We start from the raw sequence: 17,404 nt of genomic DNA on the forward strand, positions 1-17,404 counted from the left end.
AAAAGAAAAAGAGAGAGAGAGAGAGAGAGAGAGAGAGAGAGAGAGAGAGAGAGAGAGATGTTTGGCTTATTCATTAAATGCGCTTTATATTTATTATGCTTGGTACTCATATTCTTCATATTAATTTTCTCAATAAGGTATGATTACATGCTGACATTGAAATAAAAAAGGGCTAAGGAAAAAGTTTTACCTTCTGTTCTTCTAATACTGCCAAGATTTCATCAGAATACCATAACCTACTGCGCTTACTAGGCTCACTAGGGCTTTCTTCAAAGACAATGCCCCTTCCCATGGCTTGAATTTGATCATGCATCCTTAACACCTCATAAGAATAGCTCCTATTATTAATATAAAATCCTGCATTGGTAAACTTTATGAGGGACCTTTGAGTGAGTTTTTTTATTGCTGATACAGGGTTAAAACCACAAGCATCCCATACCGAAATTACAGTTTCTTTCCTCCATCCAACAAAAAAGCATGCAGCATCAAGAAATATAGATTTCTCATTGTCTTTTAGAATATCATAGCTTATCTTTAGTTTTTGGAGAATCTCCTCATGAGGAATTCTTTTCAAATCTTCTAACTTACTTTTCCATTCTTCTTTTTCTCTTATATCACAAAAAGCAGAACCCAACACTTCTAGAGTTAATGGCAATCGTCCTGCCAAGTGTAGCACATCCTTAGAAAGCTGTTTATAATCTTCAGGAGGTTGGTCCCTTGAAAATGCATGCAAACTAAAGAGTTGAAGAGATTGTTCATCATTCAATTCTTCAGGCCAATATATATTACCTCTATCAACTTTAGCCACATTTAGAATATGTTCATCTCTACTTGTTATGATGATCCTGCTTCCTGAGCCAAACCAATTGAATTCAATAGCAAAAGCCTCGAGTTGGGAACGATCATCCACATCATCAAGAATAAGAAGAACATTTTCTCCTTGTAGATTTTGTTTTATCAATTCTTTTCCACCATCAACATTCCATATTTTGCGATCAACTCTCCTTTTGGAGACATTACAAATAAGTTGTTCTTGTAGAGAAACTAGACCATTTGGTCCTGATGCTTCTTCTTTGATATTTGCAAGAAAGCAACAACTATGAAAGCTATTTAAAATGCGATTGTAGAGGGATTTTGCAATAGTTGTCTTCCCGATGCCACCTATACCACAAATTCCCACAAATTGAATCTCACTGGAACCAACATTTACCATACTTAATAGATATTTTACACGGGAATCCAATCCAATAGGATTTTTAACATCACCCATGCGATTGCTACTTGATTCACTAAGAACCCTATCAACAACTAAGTCGATTAGCTTTGATTGATTCCTGCATATATTTCACATCAAGAATGAATCAAATAATAACTAATAAGGATAAAATCTTAAGTGAATTAAAACAAATGAAGAATATAAGTTTTGCGAGAGGGTTCGACCGAGCGACATATATGGGGAATACATCACTGAGGTTCGACAAAACGGTATCATATATTGGAGTATAGCAAGAACATTTCATGTTATTAGGAGTGAAAAAAAGATAGCATTATTTTAAAGTAGTATGTGGGATTCAGATGGAATTGAGTTACCAGTTGACTTGCTTGAGATGATATCCCTTTATACCTCCTACCAGATTCAACGCTTCCTTCCAACTCTGTATGGTTTGAACACCAAATTTCTCCTCGTGCTTCTGAAACGATCCTTCAAAACTTCCAGTTTGATGGCGAACATCTGTTGGCTCAATATCATCCAAGAATATGGGCAGAATTATTTGACCGCAGTTGGATCTGTGGCATCGAACAATCTCAGTCAGTTCAAGTAGGCACCATTTGCTATCCGCATAGCCTTTAGAGAAGACAGGAATCGAGATTCTGGATCCTCGGATTGCTTCGAGGAGTGCGGATCGGATTTCTTCTCCACTACAGAGTTCGTCGTCATCGATAAACACATTGATTCCTTCTCTTTTGAGAGCTCTATGAAGGAAACCAGTGAAATTATTGCGAGTATCTTCACCCCTGAAATTGAGAAACACATCGTAGCAATTAGTGAATGATCCTGAGAAGGAAGATGACGAAGCCCCTTGTGCCGCCATGAATCTGCTGTTGCAAAGAGTAAATCGGGGAGCTCCCTTCTTCAATGACGTCTCCTCGCTGAAGAGTTTCCAGAGTAAGTTCCTTACAATATTTCATGCCCCCTCCCCTGTTTTTTATGGAAATTACACATTGATTCAAGGATTTGAAGAAATTACGCCTCCTCCTCTGTTGTTTACCCAAATTATACATGGATCCGAGGGTATGAAGAAATTATCCCCCTCCCCTATACTTTCAAAGATTCTTATAAATTAAGTCCAATCTATTAGTCCAGTGTAATTGGGACCGTTAGTTAGTCACAACACCTTATATCATAGCTTCTAATGCCGAAAATGCCCTTATAACTTGAATTACATAAATACCCTTCCATTAAAACAAACAAAAGAGGACTGAATTTCGTTCAACCTACTTCACTCTTCAACCCGCTTCTCCTCTTTGTTAATAAATATCTTTTTGGGGAATTTGATCTCAGTTAGTGTGAAATCAATCAGGATTCAAGTGGGGTATGGGAATGGGAATGGGAACGGCAAGGGGAATGAGATCTCACTTAGTGTGAAATCAATTTTCCTACATGATCCATAATTGTTCTTCAAAGATAATAAATATAACAGAGAAACTATCCTACCAACCGCATCTCAAACTTGCATTAATTGTTTCTGCAGCACATCCGCTTCTAGTTTTTGTTCTTTCTTTGGGAGCTTATTGATGCTACTAGAATCAGTCACCAGTAGTCGAAAGATCATAGGAAACGAGACAGATCAACTGGCTTTGATGAAGTTCAAGAAACAAAATTATGATGATCCTCACCGAGCCCTAATTTCTTGGAACGATTTCATCCATTTCTGCAATTGGGTGGGGATCACATGTGGCCACCGTCATCTAATTCACCCGCAACTCATCACGGTTTGAGGTGTTTTAGGTATATGAAGTATAAAAAGGTATAATGATACTATCTTATTTAGACCCTTTTCCTTTAAAGGATAATACTGTTTAAAACTAATATTATACTCACACTGTCAATGTCAAGGGCGTAATTTCTTCAAATTCTTGGATCCAGGTGTTTTTCCGTAAAGTATAGGAAAAGGGACATAATTTTTTCTTCAATTTAATATCAAATATGAAATATTATTAAATTCTTTAGGTCTCTCTTTTTCTAGAAATGTAATTCGAGTTTCCGTCACTTAATGCTTAGGTGAACGTGGATTCCACCATCTCCCACCACCCCATCACAATAAAAAACTGGGTTCGATCAACAATAACAGAATTAAGGAATTCGAGAATTTTAAATAATTAAAAAAAATTAGAGAGTTACAGTTATATTACTGTGAGCCTTGGATGGCTTGATTCGAGGCTTTTTTTTTTTTTTTTTTTTTTAATATCATTCAAGATGGTAAAGCTGGCTTGTCAGTTTTTCTATTGTAAATTCTTATTATTTATTTATTTTTGAATAAAAAAGAGCATCTATTGAGTTTCGAGTTTGTTTTCTTTTGATAAATACTTAGTTCTTGATAGGTGTCTTGTCTGCATGTTGAGAGTGTGTGATGATCTATTTCTTTAGGTTGGGGTAAGGTGGGTTATGTCCTTTATACTCTTCTATATTATTATAATTAATTCAATAAAGTTTTAGAGGCTTCCCTTAATTCCAGTAATATTTTGATTAAACAAAAAAAAAAAAATCTCATGTTAATCTATTAATCTACAAAAATTCAGTTCAATCCCATCTTCCGATGTAGAAATATTTATTTATTTTTTTGGTAGGACCATGTAAAAATATTAAGTTTTATGAATTAGTTGAAATTTTAATCTTTACAACTTCCGAATAACTTCATTTTAATCAATGAAAATACAAAAAATACGACATCCTCATTAGGGAATGGGTGGTAGAAAATATTCTCCATTAATCAAGGAAGAAATTTTTGGTAGTTTCTTCTTCTGTGTTCCTTTGTTCATCTATTTCAAAAATATTCAAGTCAAGCATTAGGGAGTGGGACTTTCAACAAAGCCCCAAAGCTATAAATTAATTGTGAACTCATTAGAGACATGTAAACAACAGGTTGGTTTGTTTGGAAAGGTCTTTGGTGACTTCTCACTCCTCAAGGATCTGTTGCAAAGAGAGGGAGGGTAGGTGTAACCCTTATGTATCAGCTTCATGTGGCTTTTTAAAACCTTGGATTGAAGTTAGAACTTTAGGTGATTATATAACCATGTAGCATATACTTATTGAATTTTTGAGTTATTTCATCTAATAGTTAATTCTTAATAATTGTCATCAAGCATGGGTTTGTTGACCTGGAAAATCATTTTGAGGATCAACCTAATAACCTTTTGATAATTGATATCAAGACTTTGGTCCAGAGTTTTGAAGTGTTTGTAAATCCTTTTAAGTCTTATCTCTATTTTTGAGATGCTATCTTAGATACTTTTTTTATATTAGAGCTCAGAGGTGCTTCTTAAAGGAAATGTACAATTCACTGCTGAGTCAGCTCAAGGGACACCAGTACCTCCAGCTCAGCCATGCTTTACCTCAACGACTCAGGATCCTTCCAGAATAAAAGATATTGAATCATTCTGTTGTAACAATATTTCTTGTCCTTATTCTTTACCTTTTGTCCACAATTGCACAACTTCCATTGTAATCCCTTTATAATAGGACGTATATATATATATATATATATATTAACAATAATCCATTTGCTTTTTCTAGTGGAGAAAAGCCATTCAGAAAATACAGTATGTTTCTTCACTTCTAATTTTATAAATGTTAGCTCTCCATTTTTTAGGATGTAAAATAAAGTAGGTGAAGTCATCAAATGGGTGGAATCTCCAGTCTCCCATGCAACTCCAATGGCAGCCACATGAATGACATTATAATTTACATGGGGTCACTTGGTTAGAGTAGGAGAGAGAATGCACTAAAACAAGTCCGATGCAGTGAGAGCATGACAGTGTGGGGAACTTTTTCATAATAAAAAAAATTTTAAACTTCCATTAAATTTGTTTGTTTAATGTAACTATTAATGATATTTTATATGCAAGTAGTGTTGAGTGGAGTAAACCAATTTGTGTGTTTCTCACTCTATCCTATAAACAACTTCTCAAATGAGTGATTCAGAGTTTCTACATCGTTGAGACTTCCTTTTGATTCAAAAAACAATTTAAAACTAACAACTTGAGCAGCTACAATATAAAAATTGTTAAGTTTGTCTCGAATTCTTGACCCGTTTTGAAGATTGACCCGATTTGACATATTTTGGTGGCGACCCGAATGAGAAATTTTCTGAGACTTGTGATGGAAGTAGAGGGGTTGGGCCGATAGGCCCAAGCCCGGAGCCCATCACTGATCTCGTATGGGGGTGCCGGTAGCCCCCGCGGTATGGTTCGACCGGATCGACCGCGACCCGATGGGTCGAACCGCGATTTGGAGTATATATATAATGTACTGTTGCTTGTTGAGAAAGTCATTGTATTCTAGGGTTTTCACGAAGCTAGAGTTTCATGGCGAGTTCTTCCTCGCCGTTGCTAGGGTGTAATTTCTCTTCTGCATAGTGAATCATCTTCTTCTTTGCCCGAGGACGTAGCACACCACCCTGGTGTGTGAACCTCGTTAAATCTCTGTGTCGTACGGATCTATTGTCTCCCTTTATTCGTGTTTCTTGGTGTTTGATCTAACAAAAATGAGTGGTTGAGTTTTTACATTGTTTTGACAATCAACAGAAATATTGTTGTTTTAACATAACAGAATTTTTAATCAAACAAAATTTGAGATTCCATCTCCAAGGAATTTTCAGAATAAAATTGGTAGAAATTGTCCTGGACTCAAGTTGGACTCTGCCGTCCCCCAATTGACTGAGGCAACTTTTGCAATAATAACCATGTTTCTACAACCTCTAAGATCCAATGTCTTTAGGTAAGGAAACCATGAAAATCAGGGGATTTAGATAGATGCCAACAATGCTGGAGACGGAGAACTTTTAACTTTTGGAACCGCTGCCAAACAAATAATTGAATATAAGATACTGCTATCCATAATACGTGATAACAAGATAAGACACAATACTATACCTGATTTTCATTATGAGGCTTGTTTGTCCAAGCTTGTCTGATTTGGCTGTCTGATAGGTCCATATGGATCAGTTTCTCATGATAAAAATGATCGTGTATAGTTTCTAGAAGACATCTCTTCCAACTGAGCCATCTTAAACTAGAAGGAAGATGCGGGAAGTCCTCTCACAAGCATGTTACTTGAATGTAGAGGAACCTTAGCCTAACATTATTGCAAAGTCTTTCTTATATAGCATGCTGCAGAATTTTCCTTATGTAGGCATTTATCCCAAGAAAACAACTCATATTTAGAAGGTAAGAGGATTCCATCGATCTTTTGAGTTCCCTGTGGTCCAAAAAAAAATTGGAAGTTGATGCGCACAAACTATATGAAAATAATAATAAGGAAAAAACAGAGGTGTAAGGAATGCCTCATTGCATGCATTTTATATTATTGTGCTTGGTTCTCTTGTACTTCATATTAATGCTTCTAAATAAGACATGAAAATGAAAAAGGTCCAAGAAAAAAGTCTCACATTTTGTTCTTCTAATACTTCCAAAATGTCGTTACAAGACAATAACCTACTATGATCACTAGGCTCCCTAAAGTTTTTTCTGAAAACAATGCCCCTTCCCATAGCTTGAATTTGATCATGCATTCTTAGCTCGTCATAGTAATCTATGCTTGGATACTTGTCATATGATACTTTATCAGTAAATTCTATGAGGGACCTTTGAGTGAGTGTTTTTATTGCTGATACCGGGTTAAAGCCACAAGCTTCTCATACCGAAATTACATTTTCCTCCATCCAACAAAAAAACATGCAACATCAAGAAATATAGATTTCTCATTCTCTTTTAGATTATCATAGTTTATCTGTGGCTTTTTGAGGACCTCCTCGTGAGGAATTCTTTTTAAATCCTGTAACATACTTCCCTTTCTTCTTTTCTCTCTTATGTCACAGAAAGCATAACCCAACACTTCTAGGGTTAATGGCAATCATCCCGCTAAGTTTAGCACATCGTTGGAAAGTTGTTTATAATCTTCAGGAGGTTGGTCCCTTGAAAATGCATGCAAACTAAAGAGTTGAAGAGATTGTTCATGATCCAATTCTTTAGGCCAATATATATTACCTCTATAAAATTTAGCCATATTTAGAATATTTTCATCTCTACTTGTTATTATTATCCTATTTCCTGAGCCAAACCAATTGAATTCAATAGCAAAGCCTTGAGTTGAGAACGATCATCCACATCATCAAGAATAAGAAGAACAATTTCTCATTGTAGTTTTTGTTTTATCAATTCTTGTCTGCCGTCAACATTCCATATTTTGCGATCAACTCTCTTTTTGGAGAAACTTCAAACAACTTGTTCTTGAAGAGAAACTAGATCATTTGGTCCTCATGCTACTTATTTGATATCTGCAAGAAAACAACAACTATGAAAACTCATAAAAATGTGATTGTAGAGAGCTTTTGCAACAATTGTCTTCCCAATACCACCTATACAACAGATTCCCACAAATCGAACATCATTGGAACCAACAGTTAACATACTAAATAGATTTTTTACACGGGCTTCCAATCCAATAGGGTTTTTAACATCACCCAAGCGATTGATACTTGATTCACTCAAAACCTTATCAACAACTAAGTCAATTAACTTTGATTGATTCCTGCATACATTTCATATCAAGAATGAATAAAAATAACAATCTATAAAGTTAAAAATCTTAAGTGAATCTAAACAAATGAAGAATATAAGTTTTGGAATCTGACAAAGTGGCATAGGGGAACACATCACTGAGGTGCAACAAAATGGTATCATACCTTAGACTGTAGCAAGTTCATTTCATATGAAAAGGAGAGAGAGACACACAAAAATAAAACTAGTATGTGGGAATTAGACCGAATTGAATTACCAGTTTACTTTCTTGAGTTCATATCCCATTAATCCTCCTACCACATTCAACGCGCGCTTCCATCCATCTCTTTATGGTTTAAACATCAAACTTCTCTGATGATTCTGAAACGATCCTTCAAAATAACTTCCAGTCTGATTGCTCCGAGGAGAGCTGATCGGATCACTTCTCCACTGCACAGCTCTTCATTATCCATAAACACATTAATTCTCTCTTTTCAGAGCTCTGTGAAGGAGGCCAGTGAAGTTTTTGCGTGTATCTTCACCCCTGAGATTGAGAAACACATCTTAAGTGATTGAAGTTTCAGTGCCACCAAAGGAAGATGAGGAAGCCCCAATATCATGTGCAATCATGAATTTGCAGTTGCAGAGAAGATGTCCATTTGTAATGGGGTTTTCAGTCTTTTCTATTTTTTCCCCCATTAAAGCGACTAGGAGTCAATAATGCTATTACGTGTGGGATCCAGCCATGTGTAACAGTAAAGAAAGATTAAGCCAGTCACTCTGTTTTTGCATGGATTCTTTTGATCCTTTACACATGGTCGATCTAAACCTTGTCAAATATATCCAATGGTTGAGACTTAAGGCTTATTGTTTCTTGAGACCCATTTTTCAACTAACAGTAGTGCTTGCAAACTCTTGTTGTATGCTTTTTAAATAGAGAATGTTGGTGAAATTTTATTTTTTACATTTTTTTTTTTTAATACTAGTGGTAAGGTTTAAGGGTGTCAATCCTGAGCCCATACTGGTAGGCCAGATCGAGCTCGACTCGCCTAAGGCTCGATCTGAATCGACCAGTTTAATAATGTGTCAGGCTTCATTTACGGTGCAGGCTACTAGCCCATTGGGTGCCCGACTAGTCCGACTCGTTTAAGAAGCCTGTTTGAACCGAGCCATTTAGCCCGACTGACTTGACCCTTTTAAAATGGCCTAAATACCTATTTTACCACTACTAATACAAAATAATAGTAAAGACTTTGTAATAAAAAAACTATGATAGATGATGTTGAACACGGTATAACATCCAATTTTGCAATAAATTAACATATGATCTTTTGAGATGTTTTAATAGAGAGTGAATGAACGGTAGATAATTCTTGTGGAGAACAAACACTGTATATGATTAACTGTGGAGAGTTTATGGGTGACATTTACTTTGTTCAAATGAAAGATTTTTGTACATTTAATCCACTTAAAAAAGGATTTTAGGGGGAGCACGCTTAGAGCCCGTTTAGACTTAAGTATGTTCGTAACCTGTTTAAGACCGATTAAGGTAGCTTGATTAAAGCCCGACACCGACCAACCCAATTACAAACCATACCATGCCCCCCAAACCTTGGCCCATTTAAGTAAACAGGTGTTCAATGTGCAAGGGTTTCACACCACCAGGCCTGGTTAGGCCTGATCGAGACCGGCCTGACCCGACCGATTAAGACCTCTAGTAAGGTTACTCTATTGCAACTGATGGCCATCGGTTCAAATCATGGAAACATCCTCCCTGCTATGTCTTGACTACGTACATCAGCCCCTCTCCATATACTACTGTAGTGGAAGCCTTATGCACTAGCTACGCCCTTTTATTCTTTTGAAGGCACGTGATGTGAGAGTTTGAATCAAATTTTATGTCACTTTCACGGTCTAATCCAAAATACCATCATTTGGAAAGAGGATATTTTGTGTTACTTCTGAAAATAATGTGTAATCCTAAATGCTATCATATGGAAGAGGAATTTTTTTGCTTTACCAAAAGGAAGAAGAATGATGAGGAAATTGTGTCTTTTATGTGTAAGTTGATCTTGACTCTTGATCACACCAAGTTGATCTTAACTCTTGATCACACCACACCTTGCAAGGACTCGCCTTTCTGATAGAGGAAAACCTGCGAAAGGAGTTCTTGTAGGCCTTGTCTTGTATATATTCTTATTAGACCTTGTATTTCACATAAAAGGAAAAATGTTGAAGGAAGTCCATGTCCCTCATCACTCGGCTGGTTCTGAGCTTTAATCAATACACCTTATTATCGTTCGCTGCTTGCCATACGGGTGTTTCGACCTGAGGTCTATAATCACTATCATGGATCACTCTTGTTTTTAAAGACATGAATGATGATTGGGTTCCTGTTCTGGTCCGGCTTCGTGAAGATTTCTAATCTCAAATATTGGGATTGGTTTAATTGATACCAATTTGATATTGATCCCGATCAGTCAAAATCGGTCTGGATGTGTCAAATTTACCTTTTACTTTTTAATAGAAAAGCCGGTTATTTTTATTTTTACCCTTGGATCTTACCAGTTGATCGGTTTATCGGTGGTCTCGACGGAGGGGAGAGTGAAGACTTACAGAGGGTACAGAAACCTTGTTCAATGAGCACTTATTGTAGCTTGAGAGCTGTGATTGTTTTAGCTCACAGGCAAAAGAACAGAGGTTGCTAACAAAAAGCAGCACGATTGAAATTATAAAGTAATAGAGCTTAACCGTTTGTTTTGTTCCCAAATGAAATGGGTTGGAGGCTGCTTAGAAGTGCAGGTTTCCTTGCCTATCTAAATAAAAAAGGTGATCTCTTTCCTCTTCCTTTCTCTTCTCGATGTGGGTGCTTGCTTCATGATAGTATAACTGTGTTTTGCTATAATTTTAGTTCTTCTGCTGGTGAATCTATCAGAATACAAAACCCATCAGTCCCCCATTTCAGAAGTCTTGATGATTTATTGCTTCTCTTTGACGGCTTGGTCAAGTTTTCAATCGACTGTTAGGGGTCATTTCCAAGATGAAACAGTATCCCACAGTTCATACCCTGTTTAAACGGATGGTCTCCTTAGGGATTCATCCCGATTTGTCTACTCTGAATATCTTAATCAATTGCTTAAGCCACTTGAGTCGGGTGGATTTTGGTTTCTCTGTATTGGGTAGCATCCTGAAAAGTGGTTATGAACCAGATGTTGTTACATTGAGCACTCTGATTAAGGGGCTCTGTTTGAAGAATGAAATTGGCCAGGCAATGGAGTTTTTCTACAAAATGGTGGAGTTAGGGTACCCGTGTAATGTGGTCACTTATGGAACAATAATTGATGGGCTTTGCAAGAGTGGAGATCCTGTTAAGGCCCTTGTGTTACTCAGGGAGATAGAACAGAATGGTAGGTGTAACCCAAACATAATCTTGTATAGCATGATCATAGATGGTCTCTGCAAAGTGGGGCTGGTAAACGAGGCTATGAACCTCATCATAGAAATGAAGGGCAGTGGCATCTCACCAAATGTTGTTACTTACAGCTCTCTAATTCGTGTTCTGTGTAATTTTGGGCAATGGAAAGAAGCTGCAACCCTTTTTGATGAAATGAATAATGGAATCAGACCAGATACTGTAATTTTCACCATTATGATAGATGGTCTTTGCAGAGGAGGGAGGTTAAGGAAGCACGTGCACTGTTCAATATAATACTTCGAGAAGGTGTGGTGCCAAATGGGTTTACTTACAATTCCTTGATTCATGGCCTATCAATTCTGGCCAGTGGAAGGAAGCCAGCCAGCTGTTCCATGAGATGTTGGAAGGGGGAATTTCACCAGATGTAGTTACCTTCAATATATTGGTTGCTGCTCTTTGTAAAGAAGGGAATGCCAAAGAAGCTCATGAGCTCTTTCATTTAATGATTCAGAAGGGTGTGGTGCCCGATTTAATCAGATGCAGTGACTTGATAGATGGATATTGTTTACTGGGTCAAATGGATGAGGCGATGGAGTTCTTTACTTCCATTATGAGCTGGGTATATAAGCCTAACACCATTACTTATAGTGCACTAATTCATGGCTATTGCAAGTGCAGGAGAATGGGTGAAGCCTTCCAGCTCTTTAAAGAACTGCCTCACAAGAGAATAATCCCTGACACTATTACTTATACTTCTCTTATTCAAGGATTTTTCCTTGCGGGCCAAGTTGGGTATGCTCTGAAGGTTTTCAAAGAAATGCAAGTTCATGGGCACAACCCAGATCAATGCACATATTCTATATTGATCAGCGGGCTATGCAAATGCAAGCGTATTGATGATGCACTGAAATTGTTTCATGAAATAGATTCTAAAAACATTAATATTATTACTTACGGTGTCCTTCTTGATGGAATGTGGGAGGCATGTATGCTAAAAGAGGCTGAAGAATTGTTCAACTCCATATCTGCCAAAGGATTGGAGCCTAATATTAAAACATATGGCATAATGATCAAGGGATTCTGCAAAGAGGGTATGTTGAGCAAAGCTTGGGATTTGTTCATGAAATTGAAAGAGAAGGGTTGTCCTCCAAATAATGTGACTTATAATATCTTGGTTCATGGATTTCTTAAAAAAAAAAGGAGACCAATAAGGCATTTGAGCTTCTGAATGAAATTTCTCAGAGAGGCTTCTTACCTGATGCAAAGACTGCATCTCTGATAGTGAATTTGCTTGCAGATGGGCAGTCTAAATGGGAATGTTTTGAAAGACTTCGCAAATTTGTGCCAAATAAAAACTGATAGGTGTTATTTCAATGCCCATTGGGTTTGGTATTATGAAGAAGTAATATGCTTTGAGTATGTAAGATGTAGGAGACAGCCGAAATGCCACATGCTCAAAGAATTTCATCACTGTTGTAAGATTGTTCTAGCAAAACTGGAGTCTTGTTCAGTTCACATATCTTTGCTGCATCCATTGAATGCATCCTAGGACCAGTGAAGTAAGTTTTCTTCTGCGTTTTATGAAGATTCTTTTCAAAATTTCTCAGCTCTAAGGTCTATTAACCATTCATGTTTGTGAACCTATTAATTTCCAGCTAAAAATAACAGACACTTTCTTCTGACTTAAGTACAAGCAGTTCATGACATGCGTGCCCCTGGAGAATGGATGAAGGAAATGCTCTTTGAAGGATAACTCTGGTAATGATGATAGGATTGGTATATAAGCGTAGAAATGGTAGGAAAAAGTAAACTTTTTTGTTATGTGATTCTTCTCTGTTAGTAAATTCTTTTGCCAAGTGATTCTTCTCTCTGTTGTGAAAAAGACTTCTATGAATGGTCAAACTCTTTTCAGGGAACACATTTCTTAACTTCCATGAGATCTGAGCAAGGTTGCCTGATGTTCTTCTTTTCTATGGATATCTTTGCTTAGTAGGTGATCATCATAGCTACCGTATATTTACTGTGCATAGAGCAGTAGAATTTACATGAGCAGATTGCAAGCTGTGATGCAGGAGCATCCAAGTGGTTTCCAATTGGTTTGATCTTTCAAAAGATCAAATTAGGGCAGTCTGGTAGGTTATTCTCATTTTTTCTGAATTGGAATCATTCACATGGTAGCTGAGACTTCATGCAGTCCTAACAGTCCATCCCTCTTGGCAAAAGGAGAAAATTTATGTAGGGATTTGTAGTCGTGGACTCTTGGTTACTTTGTGGATTATATATGGGAGGAGAGGAACAAAATGATGCTTTTTGGTTGGAAAGATTGATTCAGAAGGTTTGTGAGCTCTTAATGTGACGAATGTTTAGATGGGTGATGACTTCGGAAGGTTTTCATGGCATGCCTTATTACTGCTTCTTGAGGCATTGGGACTTGGTGTCTTATCTAGTGACTCATGATTGAATATAATTACATAAATGGTCTCTCCACACCCCACACCCCACACACCCCCACCCCCAAACCCCCCCCCCCACCAAAAAAAAAAAAAAAAATCCTGGGCCAGCAGGGATTGGAGGCGGTGTGTAGAGACTGAGAATTAATATATATATATATATATATATTTTTTTTTTAAATACCAAGTTGCTATAGCTGATTTGATTACTGTAGAACTTAAGGCAAAAGGTGGAGTAATATGTATGTAGAAGGTTACTCCAATATGAGGGAGGGGGGGGGTCCATGGAACGACCTTTCCCTGTTGAGAAAGCATATGTTTTGTGCCTCAAGGTGATTTGCATTTTAGTTGGAGGATGAGATCAGCATATTGCAGACTACATTTAGGTGGGATGATCGGAGGTGTTGCATTGCCTTTTTTTTTTTATTTGATCCCCCCATCTCACTTTCTCTCTTCTACCTTTCATATTTTTCTTTGACAGATCCATGTAGCCGACCCCATTTAGTTGGGAAAAGGCTGAGTTGTTGTTGTTGTTGATGAGATCAGCATACCCGTAAGTTGATAAGCTTTCTTGGGTGGTGTAGACAATGTCTTTGGACTTGGGGAGTTTCTTTTACAATGTAGTGTGCTTTTGAGCTTTTGGCCTTCTGCTTTCTGTTGTTGTATACTATCTTACCAACTCTATTTCTTTCTTTTGACAATAAAAGTGTGTTGTTACAAAAAAGGATCAAATTAGGACCTGTTTGGTACATAGGGAGTGTTGTATTATCGAAGGTAAGTATACATCGGGAGTGTGGTATTACTGCTGGTATGAAGTATCTGATTGATTTCATTATGTGGGGCTTACTGAATATTCATGTAATTATTCAAAGACTGTTGTTGTAGGGCAGGCTACTTATTTGTTTGCAGGAAAGGAGTAATTAAGTTTAACGAGTCTGATCAAAACAGAATTATTTTCAGACATTTTCAGGAGATGAAGTCTATTTATTGTATGGAGCCTTACCCCCTGCTTTGCAGGAGAGGCTGTTTCCAGTTTTAAACATTTTATTGAGCATATGGAAATGACTTTTATTAGTTTGGAAGGGAAATGTCCGTGAGCAAAGCTGTGCTAAGTTTCATATGATTGGATTTTCTTTTCCTCCTTTGTTTCTCTGAAATAAAGAGGGAGTAAGGTTGCTCCATTACGACCTTGTGGTCGCAGCTTCCAGTTAAGGAAACAACCTCTCCACGAAGCGGAGGTAAGGCTGCTTATATTATGACCCTCCTCAGAGTCACAGACCAATCCAGTGGTTGGATTCTTGTGAACTGGGTACGGCCTTTTTTTTTTTTTGAAATACTCTGTGGATTTTATGACGATTGACCAGAATAATTAGGGAAACCAGCTTCTAAATTCTGGATTTTATATTATTTCTACTTTCCAACTAAGATTCACTTCCTGTGTTACTGATAGAAGATTACCCCAAACCAGTAAGGCATACACAGTTTTTCTTCTTTTATTCTAATCTTATCATTCCGTGTCTTATTTTCCAAATTTTTATTACATTATCCTCCCTTAATTGGATAACCTCACGGCCTTATTTATAGTCTTGTAAATCTCAAAAGTCAATTATACAATCCTTGAACCAACCCATGATTATGTAACGGGATTATGGTACCTCTCCATCAGTTACAAATCCATGTTAGCAATTGATTTATAGGTTAGTTTTGTTCTGTGATTTGATTCTGGGTTGATTTGAGCTGTCCTAAGATTATGTTTTGATTTTTTTGATTTTTTGATTTTTTTTGATTTTTTTCAGTTCTAAAAGGATTCTTATGATTCTTGAATCTGATTGGGTATTAGTTCTTGATTTCTGAATTCAATTATGCCTGTGAGATCTATTCATGTTCTAAACTGCAATTCTGTGTGCTTTCTTAAGCTTGCACTGTGGGATTATATTCAATTTATTTTTGGTCTGCTGAGATGTAAGGACGAAATTTGTTAATCTTGGCCTGAAAGTTAATCTACTTTAATTTGTAAAGATTTTGTCTGAGTCTCCAGCAGATGAATGTTCTTAAGACTGCTGGACTTGAATTTCTTTTCCTTTTTTTAGGATTTCTGCACTTTTTCATTCACTTTACCTGTAAAACCTCCAAATTAACTGCCTTAATCTGACTTGTGGATTTCAATTTTTTATCTTCAGGCTGCCATGCAGTAAAATGGTGCTACTGAAGATCATATCAGCAGATGACGCTTTCATGGAAGGATCAAGTTTACCTTCCCACTAATCCCCTCCCCCCAAATTCTTTCACAAGTCAAGAGAAAATGTGATACAAGTAAGAAGGGTAAAGCACATGGGAATGATAATATTGAAGATTCTAGGCCTAAGAGAAGCATCAGGAAACCCAGTTGGCTGAGAGATTTTGAAGGTTAAGGTGGATTAACCCAAGTGACGGTTAGTTAGAAAAGGGGTTAATTAGTTGGGTTAATTGATTGATTTGTAACTAATTCTGTTGTGTTGTAACAGAATACAGTTAAGCCTTTAAATAGCTAAGTGTAACATTTTTAGAAGAAATGAAAAAAAAAACATCTCGTTTGCTTCTTTCTTGTTTTCTCTTCTTCTTCTTCTTCTTCTTCTTCATATCTCTGAAACTTCTGGAGTTTTCAGTTCTTGAACTCGAATCAAGAACAGAGCAGGCTTGAGTTGTATCATTTGGTGCTTTCATTGAGCTGCCTAGCATGGCTGACGGAACTTGAGGTAGACAGTCGGAGCTAACCCTAGAAAAGATTTCTGCACAGATGACCAACATGCAGAAGCAGATGCGAGACGGATTCATGGCAATCTTGGTTCCAATGTAGCAGAAATTAGAGAGATTATCCATTGAATTTGAAGCTACCAGAGGGTCCTCATCTCACAACCTGGAGCAGAGTCCACCCATATTTGGAGACATGAAACAAGTAACTTCTTCAGCTTCTCCTTTCAAAGCAATCAAATTATATTTTCCTTGATTCAGTGGAGGAGATCCTACTGATTGGCTCTTCAAGGTTAGTCAATTTTTTTCATTTCATCAAACACCAGAGAATCAAAAGCTCACAGTGGTATCGTTTCATATGGAAGGTCCTGCATCTATTGGTTTCAATGGATGTTTCACAATACACAATTAAGAACATGGGCTGAATTTGAGATTGCTCTCAAATTTCGTTTTGGACCTTCTGCTTATGATGACCCACAAGGTGCACTATTACCCCTTCTAGACATTTTAAGGTCCAAGTTGGGAATGGAGAGTACCTCTCTTGCATGGGGATGTGCAAAGATGTCACACAATCCTTGCAGCAGCACATCTTCTCTACAGATTTCTTCATCATATCTTTACAAGGTGCTGATGTTATTCTAGGAGTTCAATGGTTACAAATGTTGGGACCAATTACAATAGATTATGCAAAGCTCACTATGGAATTCCAATGGCAAAGCAGAAAAATTCTTTTACAAGGGGATCAAGAGACTCAACCTGATTACATTACAATTAATCAGCTAAAGCGGCTAGCTGATAATGGAGGAATAGCATCATGTTTCACATTAATGGCCAATACAACAGTGAGTGATCATCAGCATCAACAAGATTCACTACAAACAAGTTTGGATCCTACCATCCAAACAATTCTATAGCAGTACCAAGAGGTATTTTCAGAACCATCTACACTCCCTCCTTCTAGACCTACAGGCCACAGAATTTTGTTCGAACCAGGGGCTAAACCAGTAAATATTAAGCCTTACAGATACCC

General features: G+C 37.1%; 1 protein-coding gene, 1 long non-coding RNA gene and 1 pseudogene across 2 annotated transcripts; 1 reads left to right on the top strand and 2 right to left on the bottom strand.

The window, feature by feature from the left end:
• Nucleotides 1–127: 127 nt before the first annotated feature.
• Nucleotides 128–2,243, bottom strand: LOC122059365 (disease resistance protein L6-like). The gene is made up of 2 exons (XM_042622101.1): nt 1,591–2,243; nt 128–1,334 (listed from the first exon to the last, which is right to left on the bottom strand). Exons 1-2 carry the CDS (start codon nt 2,091–2,093, stop codon nt 173–175), a joined length of 1,665 nt encoding a protein of 554 aa, XP_042478035.1. The 5' UTR covers nt 2,094–2,243; the 3' UTR covers nt 128–172.
• A 5,144-nt stretch (nt 2,244–7,387) lies between these two features.
• On the bottom strand, nt 7,388–8,356 carry LOC122058875. Its single transcript, XR_006133967.1, has 2 exons — nt 8,057–8,356; nt 7,388–7,556 (listed from the first exon to the last, which is right to left on the bottom strand). It is a non-coding gene; the product is annotated as an uncharacterized LOC122058875 (long non-coding RNA).
• A 2,418-nt stretch (nt 8,357–10,774) lies between these two features.
• Nucleotides 10,775–16,223, top strand: LOC122059879 (annotated as a pseudogene).
• Nucleotides 16,224–17,404: the final 1,181 nt, after the last annotated feature.

This window comes from Macadamia integrifolia, chromosome 13, assembly GCF_013358625.1.
Source record: "Macadamia integrifolia cultivar HAES 741 chromosome 13, SCU_Mint_v3, whole genome shotgun sequence".
In the NCBI taxonomy this organism is placed as follows: Eukaryota; Viridiplantae; Streptophyta; class Magnoliopsida; order Proteales; family Proteaceae; genus Macadamia; species Macadamia integrifolia.

Coding starts and splice junctions, on each gene's coding strand:
- LOC122059365 (XM_042622101.1), bottom strand. CDS start 2,093: ATGGCGGCACAAGGGGCTTCGTCATCTTCCTTCTCAGGATCATTCACT. Junction 1,335..1,590: donor CATCTCAAGCAAGTCAACTG/GTAACTCAATTC, acceptor AAATATATGCAG/GAATCAATCAAAGCTAATCG.